Source organism: Ursus americanus, chromosome 14 (genome assembly GCF_024610735.1).
Source record: "Ursus americanus isolate L20-20 chromosome 14, mUrsAme1.1.p, whole genome shotgun sequence".
NCBI lineage: Eukaryota > Metazoa > Chordata > Mammalia > Carnivora > Ursidae > Ursus > Ursus americanus.
Window position 1 is genome coordinate 71,539,973 of NC_142140.1, and position 25,436 is coordinate 71,565,408.

The window sequence follows — 25,436 nt, forward strand, 5'->3', positions numbered from 1 at the left end:
ATGTGGGAACTCTCTGTACTCTCTGCTCACTTTACCTAGAAAGCTAAAGTACTCTAAAGTGTATTAATTAACAAAACAAAACACGAAAACATGGAGTGGACATGACGAGATGGAATCCGTGACCCTGGGTTCCATGGTGCCACCTGCCAGCTGCTAGGTGTTGGGACCCCTCCCTGCGCCTTTACCATCATTGCCGACAGCCTGCGCCTCCCTGGCCCCTCCACAGTTCGTTTCTTCCTCTTTCTGAATGACTGAGCTTCCTGTAGGTCCGCAGAGGCCGCCTACAGAGAGCCGGTCCAAGGGCTTGTTGCCTTTGACCCCCAGGACAAGCCCATGAGGACCTGGGCGCTCAAGGAGGTCGGGACATTTGCCCAGGATGCATTCGTGGGTAAGTGGCAGAGACGGGATGGGACCCCAGGTGTGTCTGGCCCTGGTGTGTGTGGGAGAGGGTGTCACTGTGGGGCCAGGTCCTACGCAACTTCTGGCAGCAATGCTCTGAGTCCGGAGTCAACGCACCCGTGGCCCTGGAAATGCAGACGTACGCTCACACACACCGAAACATGGACATACACTCCCTCTACACAGATCACACAGACACGTACCCACTGAGGCCCAAACACAGGCAAACACACCCAGACACACGCCCCCTCACACTGGAACAGTCACACCCATTCACACACACACTGGAAACTAGACACACACACTTGGATGCTGACGCACACTTGTGCACGCCCGGAAACACACGCACACACACACACACTCAGGAACACAGAGCCAGATGCTAACACTCACACTCCTGGGAGGGACTGCACTCTGCAGCTAGCCTGTAATTTGAAAGTGTTGGTTATCGAAGTCCTGGGCTGACTCTGAAGTGGGTCACTTCGACCTGGCCAGGCCTCACCAGCAGGCACTTAGTCATGTGGTCCCCCAGTAGCCTCCTCCAGATGCTCACCGGGGAACACGGGTCTGGGAGGGGGCAACTCGGGGACCAGGGCTGAGTACTGCTGGGGGCCACTCCCCTTCACCCAGGGCCAGCTCTCCTTCTAATTCATTAACCTCAGGCTGTCCGAGTGCTTGAGGGTGGAGGTTAGGGCTCCTTACTGGATCCTGATGGTCACTGCTCATGGTGACAGTAGCCGCAGTGGTGATAGTGGCATGAATGACAAACATTGCCTACATACCTTCTATGCCCCAGGCACTGTGCTGAGAGCATTATCACCTTTGAAACTCACAACAGGCCTGTAAGATCAGTACCAGTGTGGTACCATTTACACTGATGAGGAAGCAAGGTCTGCAGGTGCCTCTAGGACCCGCCCACGCTGGTTCTTGAACCCAGATTGTATCTGTCAGCTCTCGCTACAGTAATGCCACATAACAAACACCCCGGACTCAGGGGGTTATAGCAGGTGTTTGGCGGGTGGCTCCGCTTCAGTCTGCAGTCAGCGGGGCCGAACTGACATCAGGTCTCCCCCAGGTGTGTTGGTTCTGGGACCCAGGCTAAAGGGGCAGCAGTCACTCAGGATCTGTGCTTCTCACGGTAGGTCACCAGAGCACGAGAAGTCCAAGCAAACCACACCGGCACATTTGAGGCCTCTGCTTATGCCCCTTACAGCAGGTTACATAGGCGCAAAGTCAATGGCACAGGGCAGTCTGCTCTACCCGCAATGGGAGGGGAGGAGAGCGGCAAATATTTGCTGAGCAACGATTCAATCTCTTGTTCAGGTTTAACTCAGAAACCCGAGCTTACGACCAATATGTGCCATTGTCTCCGTCGGCGGATAGCCTTGAACAGGATGGGACGTTAAGGGTCCAGCCTCCTGGGGTGGAGGTCCTGGCCCCAACGCTTCCTGACTGCCACTTAGAGTTTCTGGGCCTCTCTGTTTTCATCTGTAAAATGAATTGTTTGCAGTGTCAATGGGATAACATATACCAAGGGCTCAGTACAAGACCAGTGCATAGGAGGGGCGCCTGGGTGGCTCAGTCGTTAAGCGTCTGTCTTCGGCGCAGGGCGTGATCCTGGCGTTCCGGGATCGAGCCCCACATCAGGCTCCTATGCTGGGAGCCTGCTTCTTCCTCTCCCACTCCCCCTGCTTGTGTTCCCTCTCTCGCTGGCTGTCTCTCTCTCTGTCAAATAAATAAATAAAATCTTAAAAAAAAACCCAAACCAGTGCATGGGAAGTTCTCAGCCCATAGTAGCTAATATGATTTGCTTTTCCCTGTAGCTGTTATCAAAGGGAGGCCACAACCCCTTTCTTGGAGCCATTTGGACATGTTTCAGGGGTGTTTTGGGTTGGGGATGTATTTCAAGGTGAGGTCTAGGGACACCCCATGTTTGCAAGCCCATCCCACACCACGAAACATGGTCCACTCAATGCTGAGTGCCCTTACCAAGAAACTTAGCAGGTCCTAACCCTGGCACTTCCTGCTGCAGGTGGGGAGGCCAAGGCCCGAGGAGGGGTGGAGGCTAGACCAGGAAGTGGCCCTGGGGTCTTCTATAAACACAGCCGGGATGCCGGGACACAAGGACACAAGGACCAGGCAGCAGGGCCCGCTGGTGAGGGGCTGGGAGGACAGCTCACCCTGCTGACCGCCTGGGAACCGCGGAAACCGACTGCTCCTGAGCTGCCCTCCCGAGCTGGGCTATAAAGCCCCAGGTTTATGAAAGCAAGAACAAGATGCCAGCAGGCAATGACAGACCAGTAATTCAGAAGAAAGAACACAGCTGAACCCCTCATACCTCTGTGGGGGAGAGATCTGACGCGCGCCGTGATCAAAGCTCCCGCACCAGAATGGGCAGCAGGACCTCACATCACTCCCCGGAGGATGAGGACGCCACAGCGCTCTGGCCCCTCGAGGCACAGCCTGCGGGGAAATTGTGGGCGACAAGACCTACCCCCGAGGGGCAGTCTGCAAAATCCCCCGTGCTGTCCCCAAACGTCAGTGCTGTGAAAGACAGAGTCCCACATCAAAGCCGGCTGCAGGCAGTGAGTGCTCCTGCCCTGGGGGCTGGATCTGACACGAGACACACCAGGAAGGACGTCTCAGGACAATCGGTGAGGTCCGCACGTGCCCTATATGTTAGATGAGGAAACTGTCTTTGTTCTTAGGAAATACCCCTGAAGTATTTAGGGGCGAAGAATCTGCAACTTACTTTCAAACAGTCGATTAAAAAAAATAATTACAGGGACGTCTGGGCGGCTCAGTCGGTTACCTTTGGCTCAGGTCATCATCCCAGGGTCCTGGGATCGAGCCCCACATCGGGCTCCCTGCTCAGCGGGGAGCCTGCGTCCCCCTCTCCCTCTAGCCCTCTCCCTGCTCCTGCTCTCTTGCTCTCTCTCTCTCTCAAATAAATAAATAAAATCGTAAAAAGATGAACGACATACAAACAGATAAAGCGATCACTGGGAAATGAACATCGGTAAACCTAAGTGGGGGCTATATGGGTTTCTTGTACAGTTCTTGCAAGATTTGGTGGGTTGGAAAATTTTGCAGGTAAAAAAAAGTTTGTAAATCACATAAAATTGACAACAGCCTGATTCATTTCATTAAGTAAGTTCAAGAGACGGCTGAGTCAGGCTCATGAGTCTTTTTGAAAGAAGGCACAGAAAGTGCATTGGTAAATAAGGCGAAGAAAACACTATTCCAATCAAAAAAGAAAGCACATGGGAAAATGTCCAACATCACAGATAAGGGGGGGAGCCAAATTAAATAAAGTATAATTATTCAACTGTTAAATTAATGTTAACTCTGATTGGAATAATCATACTCTAGGCTGGCGAGTCGGGGAAATGGAGACTTCACCCTTCTGCGGAGGCACGAACCTTCATTTATTTGTGTTTAATGACGTATAGCTGACACACAGCGTTGCCTTAGTTTCGGGGACAAGTGCGTACGTTACGCCGTGCTCACCCCAAGTGTAGCTATGGTCAGTCACCACACAGCACTCTGACAGTGACATTGACCATATGCCTCGTGCTGGGCCTTTCATCCCATGACTTACTCATCCCAGGGCTGGAAGCCTGGTCCTCCCTCTTCCCTTCCCCCCTTTTGGCTCACCCCCCCATCTCTCCCTCCCCTCTGGCAACCATCAGTTTGTTCTCTCTCTTTATAGATCTGTTTCTGTTTCCGCTTTTTGTTGGTTTGTTCATCCGTTTGGTTATTTTAGATTCCACATATGAGTGAAATCATGTGGTATTTGTCTTTCTCTGTCTGACTCAGTTCACTTAGCACAATGCCTTCTAGGTCCGTCCGTGTCCTTGCACGTGGTGTGGACGCACGAACCTTCCGGAAGGAGTGTGGCTGTCTGGATTCTCTGCCTCTGGGGTCAATCCTAAGGAGATAATCCTACAGAAATGCCACACATTAAGGTGACCCATGTAACACAAGAGGCAGTATCTTTGCTGGGACCCTCAATCCTTAGTTCCTTTTTTTTTTTTTTAAGATTTTTTAAAAATTTATTTGAGAGAAAAAGAGGGAGCAACAGGAGCTGGGGGAGAGGCAGAGGGTGAAACAGACTCCCCACTGAGCAGGGAGCCCAACGCAGGGCTCGATCCCAGGACCTCAGGATCATGATCGGGGCCAAAGGCAGATGCTTAACCAACTGAGCCAACCAGGCGTCCCAAGTCCTTTGTTCTGATTGCTTCTGGCCCTTGCATCCCAGCCTCCTTCCTGGGCATAGCCCGGCTGTGCAGTTTTCACGACATGGCAAAGAGCGGCTGATTCTGTGGTCACCTTTGAGTGTCTGGGGCAGGGGCTGCTTGGTACTGCTCGCTGGCAGCCCCGTTAGCCTCTGAGGCTCTCAGCCGGCTCAAGGCTCTGCCCCCACCCCACCAGTGTGAATGGGAAATGCCACCTTCCCCTGGAGTCTGGACACTCGCCACTCGCTGGCTACTGTGGCTTGACCGGGGTTGGTCACCTGACCCAGTCTAGCCAGGTGTAGGGCTCACACCCTCAGCTGCCCTTGCTGGTCCATGGATGGACACCTGGCCCACAGGGAGCCAACTGGATCTCGCCTCTGGGGGTTATTTATTATTATTATTTTTTTAAGATTTTATTTTTTTTATTTTTAAAAGATTTTATTTATTTATTTGACAGAGAGGGACAGCGAGAGAGGGAACACAAGCAGGGGAAGTGGGAGAGGGAGAAGCAGGCTTTCCGCTGAGCAGGGAGCCCAATGCGGGGCTCGATCCCAGGACCCTGGGATCATGACCTGAGCTGAAAGCAGACACTTAAGGGCTAAGCCACCCAGGCGCCCCTTAAGATTTTATTTTTAAGCAATCTCTTTACGACCCGGAGGTCAAGAGTCACATGCTTCACCGACTGAGCCAGCCAGGTGCCCCTCATCTCTGGGGTTTCAAAAACAAATGTATTGTCTCATTTCCAAGCATTGGGAGATGTTTTAGCCATCTTCTTGTTTGCTAGCTTAATCCAGTGTTCAGGAGGATAAACGATGTGATCTCAATTCCTTGAAATCTTTTCAGATTTGCTTTATGCCCCAGCATATGGTCGATTTTGGCAAATGTCGTCTATGACCTTGAAAAGAATGTATGTTCTGCACTTGCTGGGAGGACGGTTCCAAGGAGATCGTGGTAGAGAGATGGTTCACATTGTCCTTCAAATCTGTGGCCCTCCAGGGTTTTTCCTACCTTTCCCCTCACTTACCAAGATAAATATTTTAACATTTTAACCCCCATGAACTTTTTTTATTCTTATAAACATCTAACACTCATTGGGATTTACCTTTTCCAGCGCTCTTCATTCCTTCCTGTGTTCCTGGGTGTCTGACTGGGGTCATTTTCCTCTTACCTGCTGGTGATGAGTTCTCTTTGTCTGAAAGTACTGTTACTTTGTTTCCATTTTTGAGGGAAAACTTCACTGGGCTAAAATTCAGCTTTGGCCTTCCGTCACGCCTCGATTCCTTTGGTAAAGTCGATGAGTGACTGATATAGGTGCCGGGTGTTTGCCAGGCGCCAGAGATGCGGGGGTGGTCAAAGCAGGAAATGCCCTTGCTCTCCAAGAAGAGAAGGGTAAAGTGCGTCCGAAAGGGAATGAAAGGTGCAAAGGCCCTGTGGCTGGCAGCAACTAAGAAGAGGTCAGTGTGGCTGGAGTCTGGAGAGAAAGAGCTGGAATGGTGGACTGCACCTGGACCATACGGGACCTCGGGGGGCCGTGGTGAGGAAGAACGCTTTGCCTTAGTCCTTATAGGAGTAGTGAGGCTTCTTAGAGAGGATGAAGCTTACCTGGACCTCGAAGGATGGATGTGATGGAAAGAAGTAGAGAACGGAGCAGAAACATGATGTGTTCTGAACACCGAATATTTGAGTATGTGCTGAGCCTACACTGGGCTATGTGCTAGGGTTTTTATGTCATTTCCTCCATTCTAGGGAAGCAGGGCTGCAAAGGGGTAAAAGGCCATGAGTGGCTCTGGGCTGGCCGGCTGGAAAGGCGTCACTTAGTCAGCTGTCTGACTATGGGCCGGTCCCTTCCACAGAAGTCAGTTCCCTCATCTGGAAAGCCACAGTAACACTCCCTACCTCACAGGGCAGTTTGCAGGCTTATAAGGGAAGCAGTACCAAGAGCTGAGCCTACAGCTTTGTAAGAGCTCAAATAGCTTAGCGCTTTGTTTCTATGGGTAGAATTTTCTTTTCTGCGGAGCAACAGAGAGGGTAAGTCACTTGCCCCAGACCCACAGCCAGAGAGTGGTGGGGTGGGGACTTCATGGCTCATGGGTTGCTTTGATTTCCTACTCACGGATCCTGTCACCCTCCCCTTTCCATAGGCAGGGTCTATGGAAGTCCCAGAGTCCCAGAGAAGTGGTTTGCGCACGGATACGCCAAATTTGGGAGTGGCAGAACAATTCATTCATTCATTCATTCATTCATTCATTCATTCATTCATTCATTCCTTATTGAGTGCCTGCTTTATGCCAGGCATGATCCAGGTGCCATGGAGAGAATCGTGTATAAAGGGGTAAAAAAGCCCCGTCCTCAAGCTCACACTCTACCCCCGGGAGACTGACACCACGTTGCATGAATAAGTAAGCTAAATCAATTTGTTAGATGACTGGAAGGGCTGTGGAGAGGAATAAAGCTGGGGGCAGGGGATGGAGAGTGGAGGGGGAGGTTGACGTGTTCCGCAGGGCAGAAAGGTCATACTGGACCCGAAGGAGGTGAGGGAGGGAGCTGCGAGTACTTTGGAAGGAAGAGCATTCCAGGCAGCGTGTGTACAAAGGCCCTGAGGTGAGGGTGTGCCAGGGGTGTTCCAGGAACAGCAAAGAGGCCAGCAGGAAGACAGCAGTTGGCTGCTCTGTGGACCGGGGTCAGGGAGGCTCGGCTAGTACCCACTCCTTGCTGGAGTTGCCGGGGCCTTAAATGGCTGGATTCAGGTGAGTCTACCCCTGAGCCCTCTTCCCAGCAGTAGGAGATCGTGGAGGGAGAGGCTCCTTCCCGAGTCTGGGGAGGAAGGGAGGGTTTACTCCAGATCCACAGCACTGCCCCAGCTCCGTCCACAGCTCCTGCTGAACCTGCCTCTCTCCCGTTCCTGGACCCTGCTTGGGCCAAGTGGGGGCAGTGGGGCCTGAATATAGGAGGGAGGCACTGGGCATTGTGGCTGCAACCCCTCCTTACCCTCCTGGTTTTGAAGAACTCCCGATAATGTGGTTTCTGACCCGCCTTGCATGCTGCCCAGCCTGCCCTCGCTCCCTGCACACCGCCCGCCACCCCCGCACCCCTGCCCAGCCTAAGCTGTCTGCTCACCCGCTCTCTTCCCAGGAACTCAGTGGGCCCCTGAGCTGGGCTGGCCCTAGACCCCAGGGTGCCCACAAGCGTTATGAGTGTACTGAGTCTCAGTTATGTACAAGAGAGGGAGACAAACATTTATTGAGAACCCACTGTGTGCTGGGCACGTTTGTGCATCTTGCTAACTCTAATCCTTATTTCAGCCTTGCTCAAGAGATATTATTATGCCTCTTTTATGAGCAGTAAATGGATTCAGAGTAGGGGAAGGTTTAGGTTTTATCCAAAGCCACCCAATAAGCAAATGCTAATTTTTGTAATAAAAGCCCATTTTAGTGATTTGCTGGGAGCCAGGCAGCCATATCCCACGCCCGTGGAGGCTGGGGGAGAGGCAGGGGAAGGCCTTGAAGAAATGGGTTTTACTTTTGATCCCTTCATAGCAAGTGTCAAACTCCTGGCCAGAGAGGTCATCAGTGCATGTTTGCCCTGGAGCCACCTGGGAGATAGTCTATGATAATGGCTTCTCATTATCTGAAGAATAATCAAGGGGGAAAGAGAGATAGCCCTGAGGGGAGAAAGGAGCTCTACTTGTTAATCTTCAGGAAGGGTGGCTTTGGGTCTGTTCCATGAATAAACACCCTGCCCAACACTGGAGCAGGCTACCTCAAGAAGTGGTGAGCCTCCCATTACTTGAGGCATGTAAACAGAAGGGACTTGTCTACTTGCTAGGGATGCTGAAAAAGGACTATTCCAGCGCGAGAGGTTGGCCTGGATGATTTCTGCAAGGTCTCAGACCTGGGAGTTTTCAAACGGCCTGGCAGAGACTTCTGCCCCAAACTATCTTGGGCAGGAGGCTTTTGATCGGAACCGCTCCCACCACATCTGAAGCTGCAGTTGGCCTTCTCCAGGTCTGGGTGTTTTCTCTCCACAGAAAGGGGCAGGGGCTGGATTCAGGCTGGAGGAGTGGATTCCTCTAGTTGCATCAGCTCTGGTGTGACCTCTGACGTTTACCTTTCTTTGTTCCCAGATAAACCAAACAACACACAAACTCATTTTTCTGGCTTAAAAAAACAGTGGGAGCGGCCAGGTAGGTCAGGAGAAAACTGGGGCTTCAGGAAAGCAGACATGGGGTGGGGGAAGGGGGAGTGCCCTTGGAAGCACTCCGCCTGGGCGGGTTCCCCAGAATTGACTCTGGGTCCGGCAGGCTCTGCCTGGACACCCTGAGGAGGGGAGCATGCCTGACTCTTGGCGACGGTGGCCTGCGGGCAAACCAACTTTTGAGCACCTGTTGTGTTCTGGGCCCTGTTGTGGCCAGTGGTAATTACTTCACGTGGGGCAGATCACGGGTACTGAGTTTTACCAACGTGTATTTCCCTTTTATTATTATTATTTTTTAAGATTTCAGTTATTTATTTGACAGAGAGGGAGCACAAGCAGAGGGAGCAGCAGGCAGAAGGAGAGGGAGAAGCAGACTCGATCCCAGGACCCTGGGATCGGGACCTGAGCTGAAGGCAGGTGCTTAACCGACTGAGTCACCCTTCCCATTTACTTTTGAGGAGACCGAAATTTGCCCATAGTCACAGACTTGGCGTGTGCTCTGAAGCCAGCGTCCTTCCTGTCCTCCCTGTGTCCTTGGCGGGCCTGCCCCATCCTAAGGCTGTTGTAAAGGTTGGGGCTGTCTGTCAAGCAGTCAGTGTGGGGACAGGCACGCAGTGGCTGCTCGGCAAATGCTTAGGGCTAAGCTCGAGAAAACCAAGCAGCAGGCCACCTGAATCAGGAAGCAGCTGGCCTTGGAAAAGCCCTGCCTGGGCTCGCAGCTGGGTGGGAGACTGCGCAAATCTGGGATTCTGAGTCTGTTTCCCCATGTAAATTAACACCTGGCTGCAAAAGGGGATCTCCCGGACCTGGCCATCTAAAATCTCACCTGCTTTCCTAAACGTCCCTGCCACTCTCTCCTCCGCCAGTGCTCCACGGATCATCAGCCCTTTCTGGATTCCTGAAGTAGCCCTAATTCTGCCTTGTCTCCTGGCCTTTGCACACACGCTGTCTCTTCCGAATCCGTCCTGCCCCTACACTTCACACGTCTTGCACCTTCTGTGTTCTGGCCTCCCGCAAGGGATCCTAAGGCGCTTTGGCTTCTTATCATCTGACCTCGCCCCCAGTTTCTTTCCATCACAGTACTTCTCCAGGTTATAATCCTTTATTCATGTTTTGTCTCTTCTGTTAGGAGACAGTGAGGGCAGGGACCTGTGTTGTTCCCTACTGTACCCGCAGCACACAGACGAGTTCAGCAAGTACCCGGTGAGTGAACCAGAGAATGAATGAACAAAGGAGTGGAGGAGGTGTCTCTGGCCGAGCCAAAGAATAGGGAGGCCGTGGGGGCGGGGGCCCAGGGTCCCGAGGAGTAGCCTCTGCAGGAGGCTACAGGGTGTGCTCGGCCCGCACCGCCTCTGGGCGAAAGCAAATCTCGGAGGGGGGCGGGGGACCCCGAGCCTGGGCCAAAGTCCAAGTCCACAGGGGGCTGCGCAGGAAGCTACTTAGACCTAGGACCCGCAGCCGCCGGCTCCGAGCCCCGCCGCCAGCCAAGCACAGGGAGGCCAGGTCAGTCGGCGGGCCGGGTGCGGGAGCCGGGGACGGAAGGGTCTAGCGGAGAGCCGCCTCGGAACTGGCGGTCACCGCGCGTACGACCCTGGGGCTGGTCGCTCTCGGCTCCTCGCGATGCCGTCGCGAGCTCGGGACAGCCGCGCCTCGCGGGGACGGGGAACTACATTTCCCAGAAGGCCGAGAACTCGGGGTCACCGGGAAAGCGCCCCGGGCGGCACAGCTTCCCGGTACGACGGCGCAGCTTTGGGGGTGAGTCGGCGGCCGCGAGGCCCCGGCGGAGGCCCCCTCGAGGTGGCCCGGCCGAGCGGACTTGGCGGCCCGGAGCCGAGCCAATGAGCAGCTCTGTGGCGGGGCCCGACTGCTGCGGCGGCCTCGGCAACGCGGACTTGAGGCAGGTACGCGCCGGCCGCGGGGCTGCGGAGGCAGGGCGAGGGCTCGCGCGGCCGGGTGGGTCTTCCCGCCCGGGGCCGCCGCCGCCAACGCCCGGTGGGCGGGGCCCTGTTGCCAGGCAACGGGGGCGTGGCGGGGCGTGGCGGGGCTGCGTGTTCGGGGGCGGGGCGCGCGCGTGTGCGTGTAAGAGGCGGATTGCGTGTGCCAGAGAAAGGGTTCCCGAGTGTGTGTGTGCGTGTGTGTGCGCTCCTGGGATGGTGTGGTCAGAGTTGCCCCGCGAGTGTGTGTTCTGAGTGGGAGTGTGCGGGGCTGGAACTGGGCGTGCAGGCGTGGGAAGGAGGCCGAGCAGGTGTGTTTGGCACCGTGCGTGGTGGCCCATGTGGATGCGTGGGAACTGGGAGGCCCCTGCCGCAGTTCCGTCCCCCTACCCGGGCTTGAGGCCAGCTCTGCAGAGAAGGCCCGAGAAAGGTTTGCGCCCTCCCCCTGGCCTGAGTTGCCTGCGCACCGTCCCTCCTTCCCGGGTACACGTGTGGAACAGAGTTGACGACCTCGAAGCGTTGTGCCAGGATGAGGTGGGACGGGCCCCGGTGGCTGGGGAACCCGGCTGCGTGGGTGACCCTTGCAAAGTCATAGGCCAGAGAGTTTGTCTTTTCCTGGTGTCTCTCTGTCCAGGCTCCCCCTTGCAATGGCTGTTCCTCTCCTGCATTCTCCCTTCCGTCAAAGCTTCCTTTTTTCCACCTTTCCACCTTTTTCATCAGTCAGCCACTCTTCGTGGAGCCTGGGAGCTCCATCTCCGCCTGGAGCAGACTTCTTTAATCTCCAGCATGTTCCCCTTTATTCATTCACTGATCACAGCCAGTCTTTGAGACTATAAGCCTGGGAACATAGAACATTCTCTGAAGGGGATAAAACTGGTCAATGTTTTAGAGAGTAGCTGGGAGAGAGGTGGGGTTGAAATCCCTGTATCTGTGAGGAGGTGACCCGTGGCCTGAGACCCAGTGTGATAAGCTCTGGTCAGCGGGGACAGGGCAAAGGCCTTCAAGGGGGGAGTATTCGTCCAAGGAGCAAAGAGAAGGCTAGCATCTGACCCTGAGAGGGTGCAGGGTGAGTTGACATTGATAAGTGGGAAGCAGAAGGGAGGAAGAACAGCCTCGCGCATGAGGATGATGGTATCCCATGGAATCCTTAGAAGCTCAAACTGCAAATGGCCATTAGAGAATCTCTGGCCCCACACAGTCAGTGATGAGACTTTTCGTGTTGTTTTTTTTTTTTTTAAGATTTTATTTATTTATTTCACACAGAGAGCCAGCGAGAGAGGGAACACAAGCAGGGGGAGTGGGAGAGGAAGAAGCAGGCTCCTAGCGGAGGAGCCTGATGTGGGGCTCGACCCCAGAATGCCAGGATCATGCCCTGAGCCGAAGGCAGAAGCTTAACGACTGCGCCACCCAGGTGCCCCAAGACTTTTCGTGTTTTCTACCAGAGCAAATCTCCGATGAAAAGGGGCACTTGGAATGCCTGGCTTAGGGGGTGGATGCTTCCTGGATGAATGACTCCATGGGGAAGGGTAGGTCACATTAACTTGAGGTGGGACGTCTTCGAATCAGAGGCTGCAATGCAAGGGGGCAGTGGGCCCAGCACAGGCCCAGTGGAGTGTTAGGGTGCTGCCGGGTCATCTGAGCAAGGCCTGTAGTTCTAGACCTACCAGCAGGAGTGAGAATCAGCCATGGGGAGGGGAAGGTTAACTGGGTGTGTGTGGGACGGACTTTTCTGCTCTCTCCCTTACTTCAGAGTGTGATGGGGGAACTGGGAGAGCTTCTGGGGACAAGTCAGGTTGACCCTAGTTCACTAACAACACCAACACCAACACAACATTATCATGTATTTGTCGTGGTCGTTCTCCTCTGTCTTCAATTAAAATCTCTGGTTTTAAAAGATGCCAGTCAGTCCCTGGCCCAAGTGAGCACCAAGGTTTCTTTTCACTCCACGGGCAGCTGAGCTGCAAGGTCTCAGCCTGCTCGTCCGGCGCCAGCTGATAGGAATGCTGTGTGTCCCATTTATCATTTAAACTTCTCTAGTAGCCGCATTTTAAAAAGTAAAAAGACATCGGTAACATTACTTTTTCTTTTTTTTTTAGGATTTATTTATTTATTCCAGAGAGAGAGAGAGTGAGAGCACACATAGGAGCAGGGACAGGGGCAGAGGGAGAGGGAGAGGGAGAGGGAGAGGGAGAGGGAGAGGGAGAGGGAGAGAGTATCTCCAGCAGACTCTCCGCTGAGCGTGGAGCCCCACAGGGGGCTCGATCCCATGACCCTGAGATCACGACCTGACCTGAAATCAAGAGTCACATGCTCAACGAACTGCCACCCAGGTGCCCCGGCAATTAGTTTTAAGACTATATTCCGAACAGTGCACCCCTTGGGTACAATGCCCTTAACCAGCTATTTTCTGCGTCTGTTCCAGCTGATACGGAATTTTGGTTTTGTTTTTAATTAAAATAAAAAAATCACCCTTTGGGTTGAGGCGTGTACCCGCTGTGGCCTCGCTGACAATGGCCTTTTGTAGCCCTTTTGCCCTCCCTGCCATGGGATTCCAAAGCTTGCCCCTCGGCCTGCCAGGGGCATGAAGCAAGCTGGCTGGTGGCTGGATGGCAGCAGGGACTGCCAGTTTGCCTCAAGGACTCAGAAGGTGGTTCCGGCTCCAGTGGAGCCTAGGGGTGCTGGCTTCTTGGAGAACCCAGTCTGGCAGGGCATAGTCGCGTGGGCCCCTTTCATGCCCTTTCCCATATGGACTCACCTGTTCTCATGAGCAGATGTGTGGTTTCAGTTCGTGTAGGTCTCAAGAGGTGCCCTTCATTTTCTGATCTGTAGATCGGGGATAGTAGACAGGGCTTAGAAGGAAGACCAGAATGAGATGAGGGTGTAGAGGAGCTTTATAGATTGTCAAGGGTAGCCCACCGAAGGGCGGTCTTCAGAAGGCAAAGCCCCTGTATTCAGAAAGCTTCAAGACCAAGACGGGGGACAGGCCTGTTGAGTTGCACAGCTCCCATGTGCTATGGGAGCCTCACTAAACCCTTAGGAGCAAAATCCCAGTGGCAGACGTGGGAGGTCTTTACTGCCTTTCGGGGGGAAGATGTTTGCCTGCTATACAAATTGTTTTGAAAAATCTTTGGAAGCTATTACTTTGTTAGAATAAGTAATAGTCCATTTGATTGGATGACTGATTTTGGGAAGTTCTCAAGGACCTAATTTTTATCTTTGGTATTTTGGGTCAGAGTCAAGACAGCAGGGTAGGGGCTTTCCTCTGCCTCTCATTGTAACCGTGGGCAAGTCACTGAACCTCCTAGAATCTCAGTTTCTTCTGCTCCTGTTGAGATGATCACGTGGTTTTTCCTCATTTGGCTGTTAATGTGGTGAATGACGTTGATGTTTTGATGGTTGAACCAGCCTTGCATTCCTGGGGTGACGCAGGATCCTGAGGGGGTGTCCTTTGCATGTATTGCTAGGTTTGCTTTGCTTTTTTATGTTGTTGTTGTTGAGGATTTGGGTGGCTCTACTCATGAGGAATAGGGTTTGTAGTTTTCTTGTTGTCTCTTTGTCTGGTTTTGGTATTGAGGTAATGCTTACCTCTTCGTGTGAATTAGGAAGTATTCTCTCCTATTCTGTATTCTGGGAGAGATTGTGTGGAATTGGTGTCTTTTCTTTCTTAAATGTTGGTAAATTCATCCAGTGAAATCTTCAGGGCCTGGAGCTTTCTGTTTTGGAAGATTTTTAACTGTGAATTCATTTTTTAAAAATAGACATAGGACTATATGTCGAGTGAATTTTGTTAGCTTATGTCTTTCCGTGATTGGACCATTTCATCCGAGTTGTTGGCTTGTGGTCATAAGCTCCTTTATTACCCCTGTAATGTTTGTGAGGTCAGCGGGGAGGCCCCCCTTTCATTCTTGGTATTAGCAATTTGTGTCTTCTTTTTCCCTTGGTTGGTATGGCTAGAGGTTTATCTACTTTAATTTTTTTCCCCAAAGAACATGTTTTGGGTTTGATTTTCCCTCCTCTGTTTTCCTACTTTCAGTTTGATTGGTTTTTGCTTTTATTTTTTCCTTCTGCTTGCTTTGGGTTTAATTTACTTCTCTTTCCCTAATTTCTTAGGGGCGAAGCTTATATTACTGTTTTGAGCCTTTTCTTCTTCATTAATATAACTCTTACCTCTTAGCCCTGCATCCCACAATTTCTGATACATTGTATTTTCATTTTCATTCAGTTCAAGATATGTTAAAATTTCCCTTCCAGCTGGACTAGGCTGGGGTACGCCCTGCGCTCTGCTCTGTCTCATTAAAGGCAGGGCTAGGTGTCTGGTAACTTCCCAGGGAAGGTCAGCTGGCTTATTGTTACTGCTTTTAATATATAACATGTATTCAAATAAATGTACACAGTAGCATCACCCGAGTGGGGTGTGTCCTGGGCCCTCGAGGGTGAGTGTAAAGAAAAGGGGTCTGCAGCTCACCATCAGGCAGAGGGGGTGAGAGAGGGGACCCAAGGCGGAGGACATGGGGGCCTTGAGAAGCGCAAGACCCGCCCATGGGTGCCACTCCCAGGAAGGGGCTCGCTTTGGCCCCGCTGATGAGGGTGCGCCTGAGCTCCCAGAGCCTTTTTGCACCTGCTGGGGTAGAATGAAGAGTGATGACCCTCTTCCCCTTTCCTGAAAGGAGTTACAGATTTGGGGAATTGGAGCAGCTGTTGGCCACTTCTTCTTGTGGGGTTTAGGCACACTCGAAAGCAACGGTGTTCTAGAAATTGTCTGTGGCTGACCACCACTGCATTGTGATATGTTAGCCAACTTCCTGTCTTGAGAGGTTTCCAGGGCTTGCGTGCCCTCAGATCGCAGTGTGCGTGGAGGCGACAGTCCTTGGATCTGTGCCCTCTCTCTGCCTTTTCCTTAAGATGCGTGTATTCCCAGAGGGCCCCTCCAGGAAGAGGCGAGATGTCTGTCTGCTCTAGCTAGTCAGCTTTAAGCAAACAGAGGGAGGGGACAGGACAGCCTCAGCCCTGGAAGCACCCTCTGCACCTTGTACTTTCGTGCCCGTTCTCCCCTCTGTCCAGAACGTCAGCTTGGGGGCGGGAGGGATGTGGTCTCATCACCCCTGCTTCATCAGAGGGACACCCTGGGCTGAGACTGGTCAGAGGAACCCTGCCTGTGGTGGGGGTGATCCGACCCCAGCTCAGATTGTGAGCTGCCCAGAGACCTTCCTCTGAGCCAGATGCCCCCCTCCCCCCACGCAGAGTAGAAAAAATGAGGTTGGGGGACTGCCTTAGTATAAAACTCTGAGGAGAAGGACTCTGGCACGCTCATTCTTGTGTCTGTAGCCTGTGTCGGACACAGAGCTCTGACCAAAAGTTGCCCAATCAGTATTGCCTGATTCAGCTGAGAAAGCCAGGGGCCCTTGGGGGTCCCCTGGGAAAGGCAGAAGAGGCTGAGGTGATGAGTCGTGCTGGAGGACCCCCTCCCCTCCGGCCCCCACTCTCACCCCGTTCCTTCTGCCCTTTGCGGTATGTGGTGTGTGGGTGCCACTGGCGATCGATGTGACTTTGACTCTCTGGGCCCTGCTGTTTGTTAGGATGTCACAATGTGACCCTGGGTGCTGTTGACCCACAGCAAATCATCCCCTGAAGTGTCCTCAAAGCCTGCAGTGAAGTGGAATCGCTATGAGCCGCTTCCTTACCAACTCGTAGGGTTTCAGCAGCCGAGCCCATTCATCGGTGACCTCAGTGGAATTATCCCTGGTTTCGGTAGGTAGCGCCTGTCCTCTTTTCAAACACAGAACTCTGTGGTCTGTGACCTTGGAGCGGGATTCCATTCTTAGAATTACCCAGGAGAGAAAGCCAGGACTTTTGCTGCTTTAATAAGGTTGGGGTCGGGGAGGGTGGGGGGGGGAGGAGGACCCTTCCCGTAATCAAGGCAGCCCACGGGGGTGCAGGGGTGACCGAGGGACCTGGGATCCGGGACCCTCCTGATCTGCTCGGGTGGGGCCCGGATTTTTTGTCCTTTTCGGCTGATCCACTTTTAGGAGGGGGGGTCCGCCCTTTCAGGTGAGTTTTGGGAGGTGACAACAGTGAGGCTATTGGACGTTCAGGTCTCTGGAGGAATACCACTGCGGACCATTAGTCATTCTTTCCTGCCAGGCAGGCCCTTCTCCAGGCAACGCAGATCCCCCACTCTCAAGGTGACCCAGGTGACTGGATACTTTCCTCCCACCGAGACAGTTTGACCCAAGGGCACTGGGACCTGGTGGGGGGTGAGGTTCTAGTTTTAACCAGTTCAGTCCTAGTTGGGAGCTGGCTTGATGTCCTTTGGCTGCCAGCTTTGGCTGGTGTTAGCTTGTTAACCCGTAAGTGCCTCAGTTTCCCTTCCCTCAACTCCCACCAAAGGTGAAAGCAGCATATTTCTCCTGCTTGTTTGCCCCGTCTCTCTGGGATAGTCAAGGCTTCTCCTTGCCCCACTGGCCGCACTGGCTACAGCATTTCTAAGTCCTGACAGAAAGGCCCAGTCTCTGTCAGGAATCCGGAAGGGCTGGTCTGGCCGTGTCCTAGCTCTGCCCCCTCTGCCCGTGATCTGGGGGTTTCGTTCAGTCTTCGGCTTTCTTTTCTGCAAAGTCGGCATAGCCATGGTGCTTGTCAAGACGAAGTGTGTGAACCTTAAACAAAGGCTCTTTGATCTTGTTTTCTGGCACTGGGAAGTTTCTTGCAGGAAGGTCTTGGTCCTCAGACACCCCCCCCAGAGTGTCACCTCCCTAGTGGATTGCTCAGAGTGACAGTGATTTGAATCCTTAAAAACACCTTCAGCATTTCCAGTGGATTCTGTTTCCCCCAACGGCCGGTGGGGAAATAGGGGACACAGTTCACAGTTCCCAGCGCTGAGGCCCTTGCAAACCTTCCTCTCTGGGGAAGTGTCATTTACACACAGTGAAAGGCACAGAACTTGTGTCCAGTTGGAAGGTCTAATACGCAAGCTCCTGGCTAGCCAGGCTCCAGCTGAGATGGGGAGTACTTCCATCACCCCCGGAAATGCCCTGTGCCCCTCCCAGCCAGCGGCACCTTGCTTCCCCGGGCAGCCACTGGCCCGGAGTCGCTGAACCGTTGGTCCAGTTCTCTCCTGCTCCGTGTCCTCAGGCCAGGGTTTCCAGCCATGACCCTCTGGCCATCCTCTGCACCCTCTCTCCAGCTGGATGCGTCCCTGCTCTGGACCTCACACTTCACCCTCTTTCCTCCGGCTTGGTCCGCTCAGCGCAGGGTCAGCCTGTGGGACGGGGGGATAACATTGAGGGCATGCCAGCTTTGCCTGGGATTTGGGATTTCTTATCCTCCGGAAGGTGTGCGTCCCTTAGCCAGCCACTAGCTCGCAGCCAACAGTGGCGAAGAGCTGGGGATCCCGGGACAGGGCACGGGGGCGGGGGCGGGGGGGGGGGGGCGGATATTCCGCTCCGCTCCGCTATGTGATAATTCAGAGGGCAAGCCTGGGTCTTAGAGGGCCTTTTGTGGGCAGCTTCTGGTGGACGGTTGGTGAGGATGCCCGATTTATGCAGTTGCTGAAGGGGGCAAGTAGGATCTGGAGGGGATGATGGGTAGTGGAATTGGGGGTGGGGGCAGGGCTTCAGGACTGCTAGTAGCCCCCTGGTGCTCCTCCCTACACTCAGCTGTACACCCTAGGGACTGACCTGCCTTGAAGAGATCCCAGCCCCGGGGTTTCTAAGGACCCTAGAGAGCCCGATCCTGTCCCTGGTCTGGCCATCCCGCCTCCCGCCAACGCTTGTGAACGCTGCTTGATTTCTCAGCGTAAAAGGTGCCATAAAAATATTGATGAAGCACAATGCCTGGGCAGCTGGTGAGTCTGTGGCCTTAGAGGTGGAGGGATCTCCTGGCCGCTGCCGGCCGCCCACCTGCAGCATCTCCCCAGCGGCCGCTTGGGCAATTTCCTGCCTCCAGTTTGAAGCCAGAAGGGAGGGGATCAGAGTCCCAGGAGCATGGGCAGCTGAGCTGGAGGGCCCTTCAGAGATGTACCTTTAGCCTCTGCTTTTTACTGATGATGAAACAAGGGCCACCGTTCACTCAGCAAACATTGACTCTCTGTGCCAGGTGGAAGACTCCAAGATGGAGGAAAAAATGGCCCCTGCCTGGAGGGATGAGTATGAGATAGGGACAGATAACCAAATAATTGTAATAGGGTGTACACTAAGGACAGCCATGGGGGAAGGTAGACAAGGTGCTCCTGCTGGGTCTTGAGGGGTGAATAGGAGTTCGTCTGGAGGTGTCAGAGGGAGAGAGAGGATTTCAGAGCAGAGCCACCGTAAAAGGGTCTAGAGCGTGATGTTTGGTGTGAGTGAGAGGGCGGGGCAGGAAGGACAGCCGGTGAGGGGGATGCAGGTGAATTCATCACCTGTCGGTGAGTGCTGGGATGGGTGAGCCCAGTACAGGTGAGGAGGCCTGGGTCTAGAGCGTGGCAGGAAGCGAGACATGGGAGGCTGGCTGGGACTAGAGTGCCCCATCCTGAGGGCAGGGGGGACAATGGGGTCAACAGACAGATTGGACTCCTGCATGAGAGCAGGGAAGTGTCAATGGTGGGCAGGCTTTGGCTGGGTGTTGAGGGTTGAGCTGGGGACTGGGAGCAGGGGCAGTGAGGCAGGCACCACTCTGGAAGTGGCCGAGCAGGACCAGAGCAGCAGTCTGGAGGCTCCCCAGGCCAGCGCTCCTTCCATCCCTCCCCGGGGTCTCCTGTTCCACCAGTCAGGCCCATCGCAGCCTCGCAGTGGGCCTTGCAGTCGGGTGCTTAATAAATGTTTCTTTTCAAACAGAAGGTAGAACACCCTTTGGTTCAGTGCCAGGCTCTAGAGGCTTTGGGGCTGAGGTGTGCCCTCTCCCTGCAGGGTGGACAGCCTGTTTTGAGGCCTGATCCAGCTGTTTGGTCCTTCACGAGTGGCTTAGCCTCTCCTGGTGTGTTCTTCAGGGCAACTTGGAATTTCCCGTCACGGCCCCAAGCTTTGTGAGGTGCTCACCCCGAAAGCCTAGAGCCGAGAGCCGCCACTGCTCTGCCTGAAAGGCAGGGGGCCTCCAGGGGCGGTCTGACCTGGGATCAGAAGAGAAGGAGGCTGGGGGCGCCTGGGTGGCTCAGTAGTTAAGCGACTGCCTTTGGCTCAGGGCGTGGCCCCGGCATTCTGGGATCGAGCCCCACGTCAGGCTCCTGCGCTGGAGGCCTGCTTCTTCCTCTCCCACTCCCCCTGCTTGTGTTCCCTCTCTCGCTGGCTGTCTCTATCTCTGTCGAATGAATAAATAAAATCTTTAAAAAAAAAAAAAGAAGAGAAGGAGGCTGGAAGACAGGGTGTGGGGTTGCCTGCCTGGTAGGTGTCGGCAGGGCCCACAGGGTACTCAGAGGCTGCGGTCAGCGTAGGGCAAGTCTGTACTTCCAGTGTCACTCTTCCCTGTTTGCTGAGTGGTTCCCCCTTTGCCGTTGTTTATTAATAATGCACGTGTGTGCTCACGTGGCCACTCTGTCCCTCAGCCATTTCATCCACACGCTCATGTAGCAGTGCCTTTGTTGGCTCATTCATTCTTAGCTCTGCCCTTGGTCCCTCCGAGGTGAAGGTTGCCCTTGGCTGGGACAGGAGGCCCACACATGTGAAGGGCGCACCAGGCCACATCTTCCATGCTCGGTGACATTCCAGAGTCTTCCCACTGTCTTACAGGAAGGGTGTCTCTATGCTGCCCCTGGGGGACATTGGGGCCTTGTGTGGAGACATTTTTGGTGCCACTGGCCCCGAGTGGGTGACGGCCAGGGGGGCAGGGGACGGCCCTGCACAGGGAGGGCTCCAGCCCCACGTGGGGACCGTGGAGGGCAGGAAACTCTGCCGTAGATGGGGCAAGTAGCGTGAATCTGGTCTGTCTCTCGCCAGTCTCTTTTTTAAACACGCACATAGAAAGAACATTTAGTACAATGTGTAGTGTGTTATTTTCTAAAATGTATGTATGTGTATATGCTGTGGGAAGTCTGCTCCTCGCTCTGTTCATTCGGCATTTTTGAGAGCGTCACAGTTGGCACATGTGGCTAGTTGGTTTAAATTCTGTAGCTTAGCTGCCTTAGGAATGGGCCCCCTTCTAGGTGGCCATCTTTCATAGATGGACGGCCACATCGCTCATCTTTTTCATTGCAGGCACACACGCTTTGCACACTCACGTGAGTTTCTCTGGGACAGGCGCTCGGGAGTGACACTCCTGACAAGTAGGAGCAGGCCTTTGGGTTCACACCCTCCCCAGCACTCAAGACTGGCCATCCTTAGGGTTGGCGGGAGGAGGCAACACTCCTGCTGTTTTAGTTTGCATTTACCTGGTTGCTAGGGAGGTTGAGCCTCCGAAACCCTCTGCATGCTCGGTCCCAGTCACAGCACCTGGTGACCCAGACCTTGGTCCCGGTGGGGTCACTGCCCCGCCAGGGTGCTGGCCGCTGGTGATTTCCTCGCCGAGCGTCCCCGCACCGTGTTCCCATGCGGCTCCCCGGCCACCCTCCGGGCAGGGCACGACGCGGCTGATTGGGTTTCGGCTTTTTATCTTCTGTTTTACGATTACACTGCAGTACCCTTTGCTGGACGTGCTTGTGCCCCAGACTCCCGGCGTGTTCCCAGAGGGTAACTTTGTTTCTGAGTTCTGGGGGCTTGGCACTCCGTGTCCGGGTGCGGGGGCCGACCGGGGACTGGGCGGGTCACCCGCTGACGCTGGCTCTGTCCCTGCAGGCAGACCTCTGCGTTATGACCTGGCTGCTGGGCTACGTGGACCCCTCGGATCCCTGCTTCGTGGCTGCCGTCCTCGCCATCACTTTCAATCCGCTCTTCTGGAATGTGGTAAGTGCCCTTAGCACGGCACTGCCTGGGCTGGCTGCACGCATGGACAGACGGATGGCTCTTCCCTCCCCGTGTCAGTCTCTGGCCAGTGCGGAATCATCCTTTCTGTTTCCCCGTCGAGGTCAGAGCCCAGTTAGCTGATGCTGGCCAGGGAAGCGCCTCATTCTGGGGATCCCACAACATGCTGGCAGCGACAGTCCCGGGCCGCTGCTGGGCTGGAACGGGCCAGCAGCGCTGTCCTGTGATGTGGCGGCCCACGTGCGCCTCGGCGATCTCAGTCTTCTAGTGGCTGAAATTAGATGCTCTGCTTAGGGGTTCCCTTCTCTGCCGTGCTGCACAGTCAGGCGGCTTTCTTGTGAACCCCCACCCCCTCCGATGCGCTCCAGAAACGTGATTAGTTTTTCCTGAACGAGGCTCCCGGCGAAATGGTTCGCACAGCACTGGACTGAGTGTACGGGGAAGCAAGAACGAGCTAGCAAGACGCGAACACAGGAGAGAGAGCAGCACCCAGCTCTTCTGTGGGTACGGGGGACACTCAGGACTGAGAGCTGGCGTGGGACCAGGCTGTGTGGGAAGGGGGCCCCGAGCCCTCTGAAGAAGGTGGGGGAAGGGTGGACAGTCCCTCCGGCTACCAAGGTTCTCTGCGATGCCTCCTCCTGCACCAGCGTGTGGGGGAAGCTCTTGGGGTTTCTGGAGGGATGGAAGCGGGTGGCAGTGGTGCCCCTAGGGCTGCTCCTGCCCTGTGCCTGTGCTTGGGTTTGCTGATGCAGAGCCGTGAACGTCCTGTGATCACCCTTGAGGCTAGCCCGAAGAAGAAGGCCAGCCTCAGCCCTAGCAACACACTGTTCCAGACTGTTTTCATTTCGGGTGACCACTTGGTTCCAGGGGCGGAACATGACATGTTTTTCAATTGGTTTATGAGTTAGCGTCTTTTTTCTATCTGGGGTGGGTGGGAGTGGGGTGGGAGCGGGACTGTGCTTCTCGAAGAGGCCACATTCCGAATGTGCCGTCTCTCTTGTCCTGAACACGCTGGACCCACCCTGAGCTGGTTGGTGTAGGCCTCCGGCTGCAGGGGACCTGAGGGAAGGGAGGAGCTCTGAGGGACAGAGGTTAGAACTGGCTTCTTTGTCTAAAGCCATTCTTGGACCCCCGCCTCAGTTTACATAGGACTGCCCCCCCCATGTCTGAGCTGGCCCTCCCAGCAAGATCTGGTCTCCCTGTGCCCTTCTACTCTCCGTTCCTTCTCCCCCATCCCTGCTCCCACCCCCACCCTTCCTCCTGCAGCACAAGCTGGGTAAAACGGGTATGTGGCAGGCTGGAAAAATGGTCCCCAAAGATGTATGTCCACATCCTCATCCTTGGAATCTATGAAAGTTACTTTATATGGCAAAAAAGGGGAGCTTCGCAGGTGTTAAGGATCTCAGGATGGGGAGATTGTCCTGCAGTATCGGGGTGGGCCCTCAGTGCAGTCACATGTCCTTATAAGAGGGAGGCAGAGGGAGAGGAGAAGACACGGGCTGTGGAGACTGCGATGATGTGGCCGCGCCAGCCAGGGAAGGCCGTGCCCACCAGAAGCTGGAAGAGGGGAGGGATGGATTCTCCCCTAGAGCCTGGGGCTGGGGGAGGGGGGAAGGAAGGGGAAGCGCTCCTCTGCCTGCACCTTGATTTGGCCGAGAGATGCTGATTTTGGATTTCTGGCCTCCAGAACTGGGAGAGTGTGGATTCCATCGTTCTAAACCACCTAGTCCGTGGAAATTGCCCACAGCAGCCACAGGAAGTGGGTGCAGGGCCCCAGAAAGGCTGTGAATCTGTGCTGGAAGGGCTGGCAATCTGTTGGGAGTGTGCAGTGCTCGCCCCTGTCCACGGTCCATGCCTTGCGGGCCTGGCTGGTCTCCCAGCGCTGGGGGCTCGGCTTGCCCAGTGCAGGGCGGGTCCCCAGGACAGTTCTTTATGCACAAGTCCTTTGCGTTATTTCCTGTGAATCCTTCCAATGGTGTGTTTTTGCAAGTTTGGTTTGTTTTTGTTTTAGGGTTTTATTTGTTTATTTGAGAGAGGGAGAGAGAGAGAGTGAGCCCCACGCGCTCGAGCAGGGGGAGGGGTAAAGGGAGGGGGAGAAGCAGGCTCCCCCCTGAGCAGGGAGCCCAGTGCCATTCGGGCTCCATCCCAGGACCCCGGGATAATGACCCCAGCTGAAGGCAGGTGCTTAACTGGCTGAGCCCCCCAGGCGCCCCTGCAAGTTCATGCTAAGTCACGCTGTGACCCTCAGCCGCGTGGTCAGGGTCCTTAAGATTTGGGAGACGGGCAGCTCATAATCTGTGTTTGTCATGAGGCTTTTTTTCTTTTGTTACAGTGTTTGATTTGCTTTGCTTTTGAGAAAGTTATTCACTGGAACAGTCTGCAGTCGTCTGTGGGAGGGAGAGCTCTTCAGCGGGTTCGGAGTGGGAGCCGTTAGGGAGACACACTGTGGTTTAGTGGGCTGCTGCTGGCCCGGCCGTGGCCAAACAGGAAGAACCGGTCTGGGTGGGCCTGGGCTGGCTCGGTGCATGGGGACGGGGTCCCAGCCCAGGAGCAGTTAGCCAGGGGGCACCTGTGAAAGCGCCGCATGAACAGTGATTCAGTGGTCCTGAGAGCTGGTCCTGGGCGCGACTTGCCTTGTGCTGAGTTAGTTTCCCACAGCATTTTAGTTGATGGGCAGGGCGAAGGCTGTTACTATCCCCTTTGGAAACCAGGCCCCCGAAGAGGTTCGCTCATTTCTTCAGCTACTTATCAATGGCCCACCACATGCCAGGCACCGGCTGGCCCACCACATGCCAGGCCAGGCTCCCCATCCTGAGATCCTCAACACCTGAGTTCTAAAGGAGCTGACGTTCTAGGAGGGGGACACTGAATGAACTCACATACCACCATACGCGGGATGGGGTTGGGGGACGGTGAAGCAGCTGGTCAGGGCAGGGGTGAGCTCTGAGCAGAAACCTGCCCCCACGTGGGAGGGAGCGAGCCCTCCGGGTATCTGGGGAAGAAGAAGCGACAAGTGCAAAAGTCCTGGGTGATTTCAAGGAAGGGCCCGCTGGCTGGAATCCCACTGAGCGAGAATGGAGGGCAGCAGGTCAGAGAGGGGGCTGGCATAACAGTAAGGGCCTTGTAGCTGTGGGGAGCACGTGGGGGGGGGATTCTGAGCGGGGAGCGGCCTGATCTGACTCCGGTTTTCTAGGCTGCCGTGGGCAGAGGAGAGCAGATGCGGGGTGAGGGCGGGGCTGGAGGCTGTCACGGTGCTGGAGGCCCAATGGTGGCTTGGACCAGAGTGGCACCAGCGGAAGTAGCAGAAGTGGTCAGATGCTGGGCACAGTTTGAAAGCCGGAAGAGCCTACAGGATTTACCGTGGTTTGGTGGGGAAGCGCCGGAGAGGGGAGGCCCGCCAGCTCCAGTCGGGACCCCAGTGACTTCTAAGAACTACGGATTTGGTCTTCAATCTGGCTCACATTTCCCCAAACCCTTGAAATTTCCTAGGTGTGGAGTGCCTGCAAGGTGCCTTTTGTGATGTTAATGAGGTGACGCTAGCCCCTTCCCCCACCTAAGGACGGGGGCGGGGCTTGTTGCCAGAGGAACCAACCACGTGATTGGGGAGGGGCGGGGAGCTGGAGGTTGAGTTGTCAAGGGCCAATGATTGAATGAGTCGCCTCTGTAATGCAGCCTCCTTGAACCCCATAAGGATGAGGCTCGGAGATGGGGCGCCTGGGTGGCTCAGTAATTCGGGCGTCTGCCTTCCGCTCAGGTCATGATCTCGGGGCCCTGGGATCTAGCTTGGGCTCCCTGCGTGGCGGGGAGTG

At 54.8% G+C, this 25,436-nt stretch overlaps 1 protein-coding gene across 14 annotated transcripts in view; it reads left to right on the forward strand.

The window, feature by feature from the left end:
* The first annotated feature begins 286 nt into the window (after positions 1-286).
* The window catches only part of PEMT (phosphatidylethanolamine N-methyltransferase), an 84,527-nt gene continuing 59,377 nt past the window's right edge, over positions 287-25,436 (forward strand). The window contains exons 1-3 of one of the 14 annotated variants that reach the window (XM_087867691.1): positions 287-388; positions 9,961-10,034; positions 21,502-21,609. In XM_087867691.1, the coding sequence (XP_087723817.1) occupies positions 334-388; positions 9,961-10,034; positions 21,502-21,609 (237 nt within the window). In that variant the 5' untranslated portion in view covers positions 287-333. Of the gene's footprint in view, positions 389-6,546; positions 6,666-9,960; positions 10,035-10,249; positions 10,335-10,533; positions 10,733-16,362; positions 16,514-21,501; positions 21,610-25,436 lie in introns of those variants that run through there. The other 13 variants (XM_045778184.2, XM_087867697.1, XM_087867695.1 and 10 more) reach the window with 13 other exon arrangements.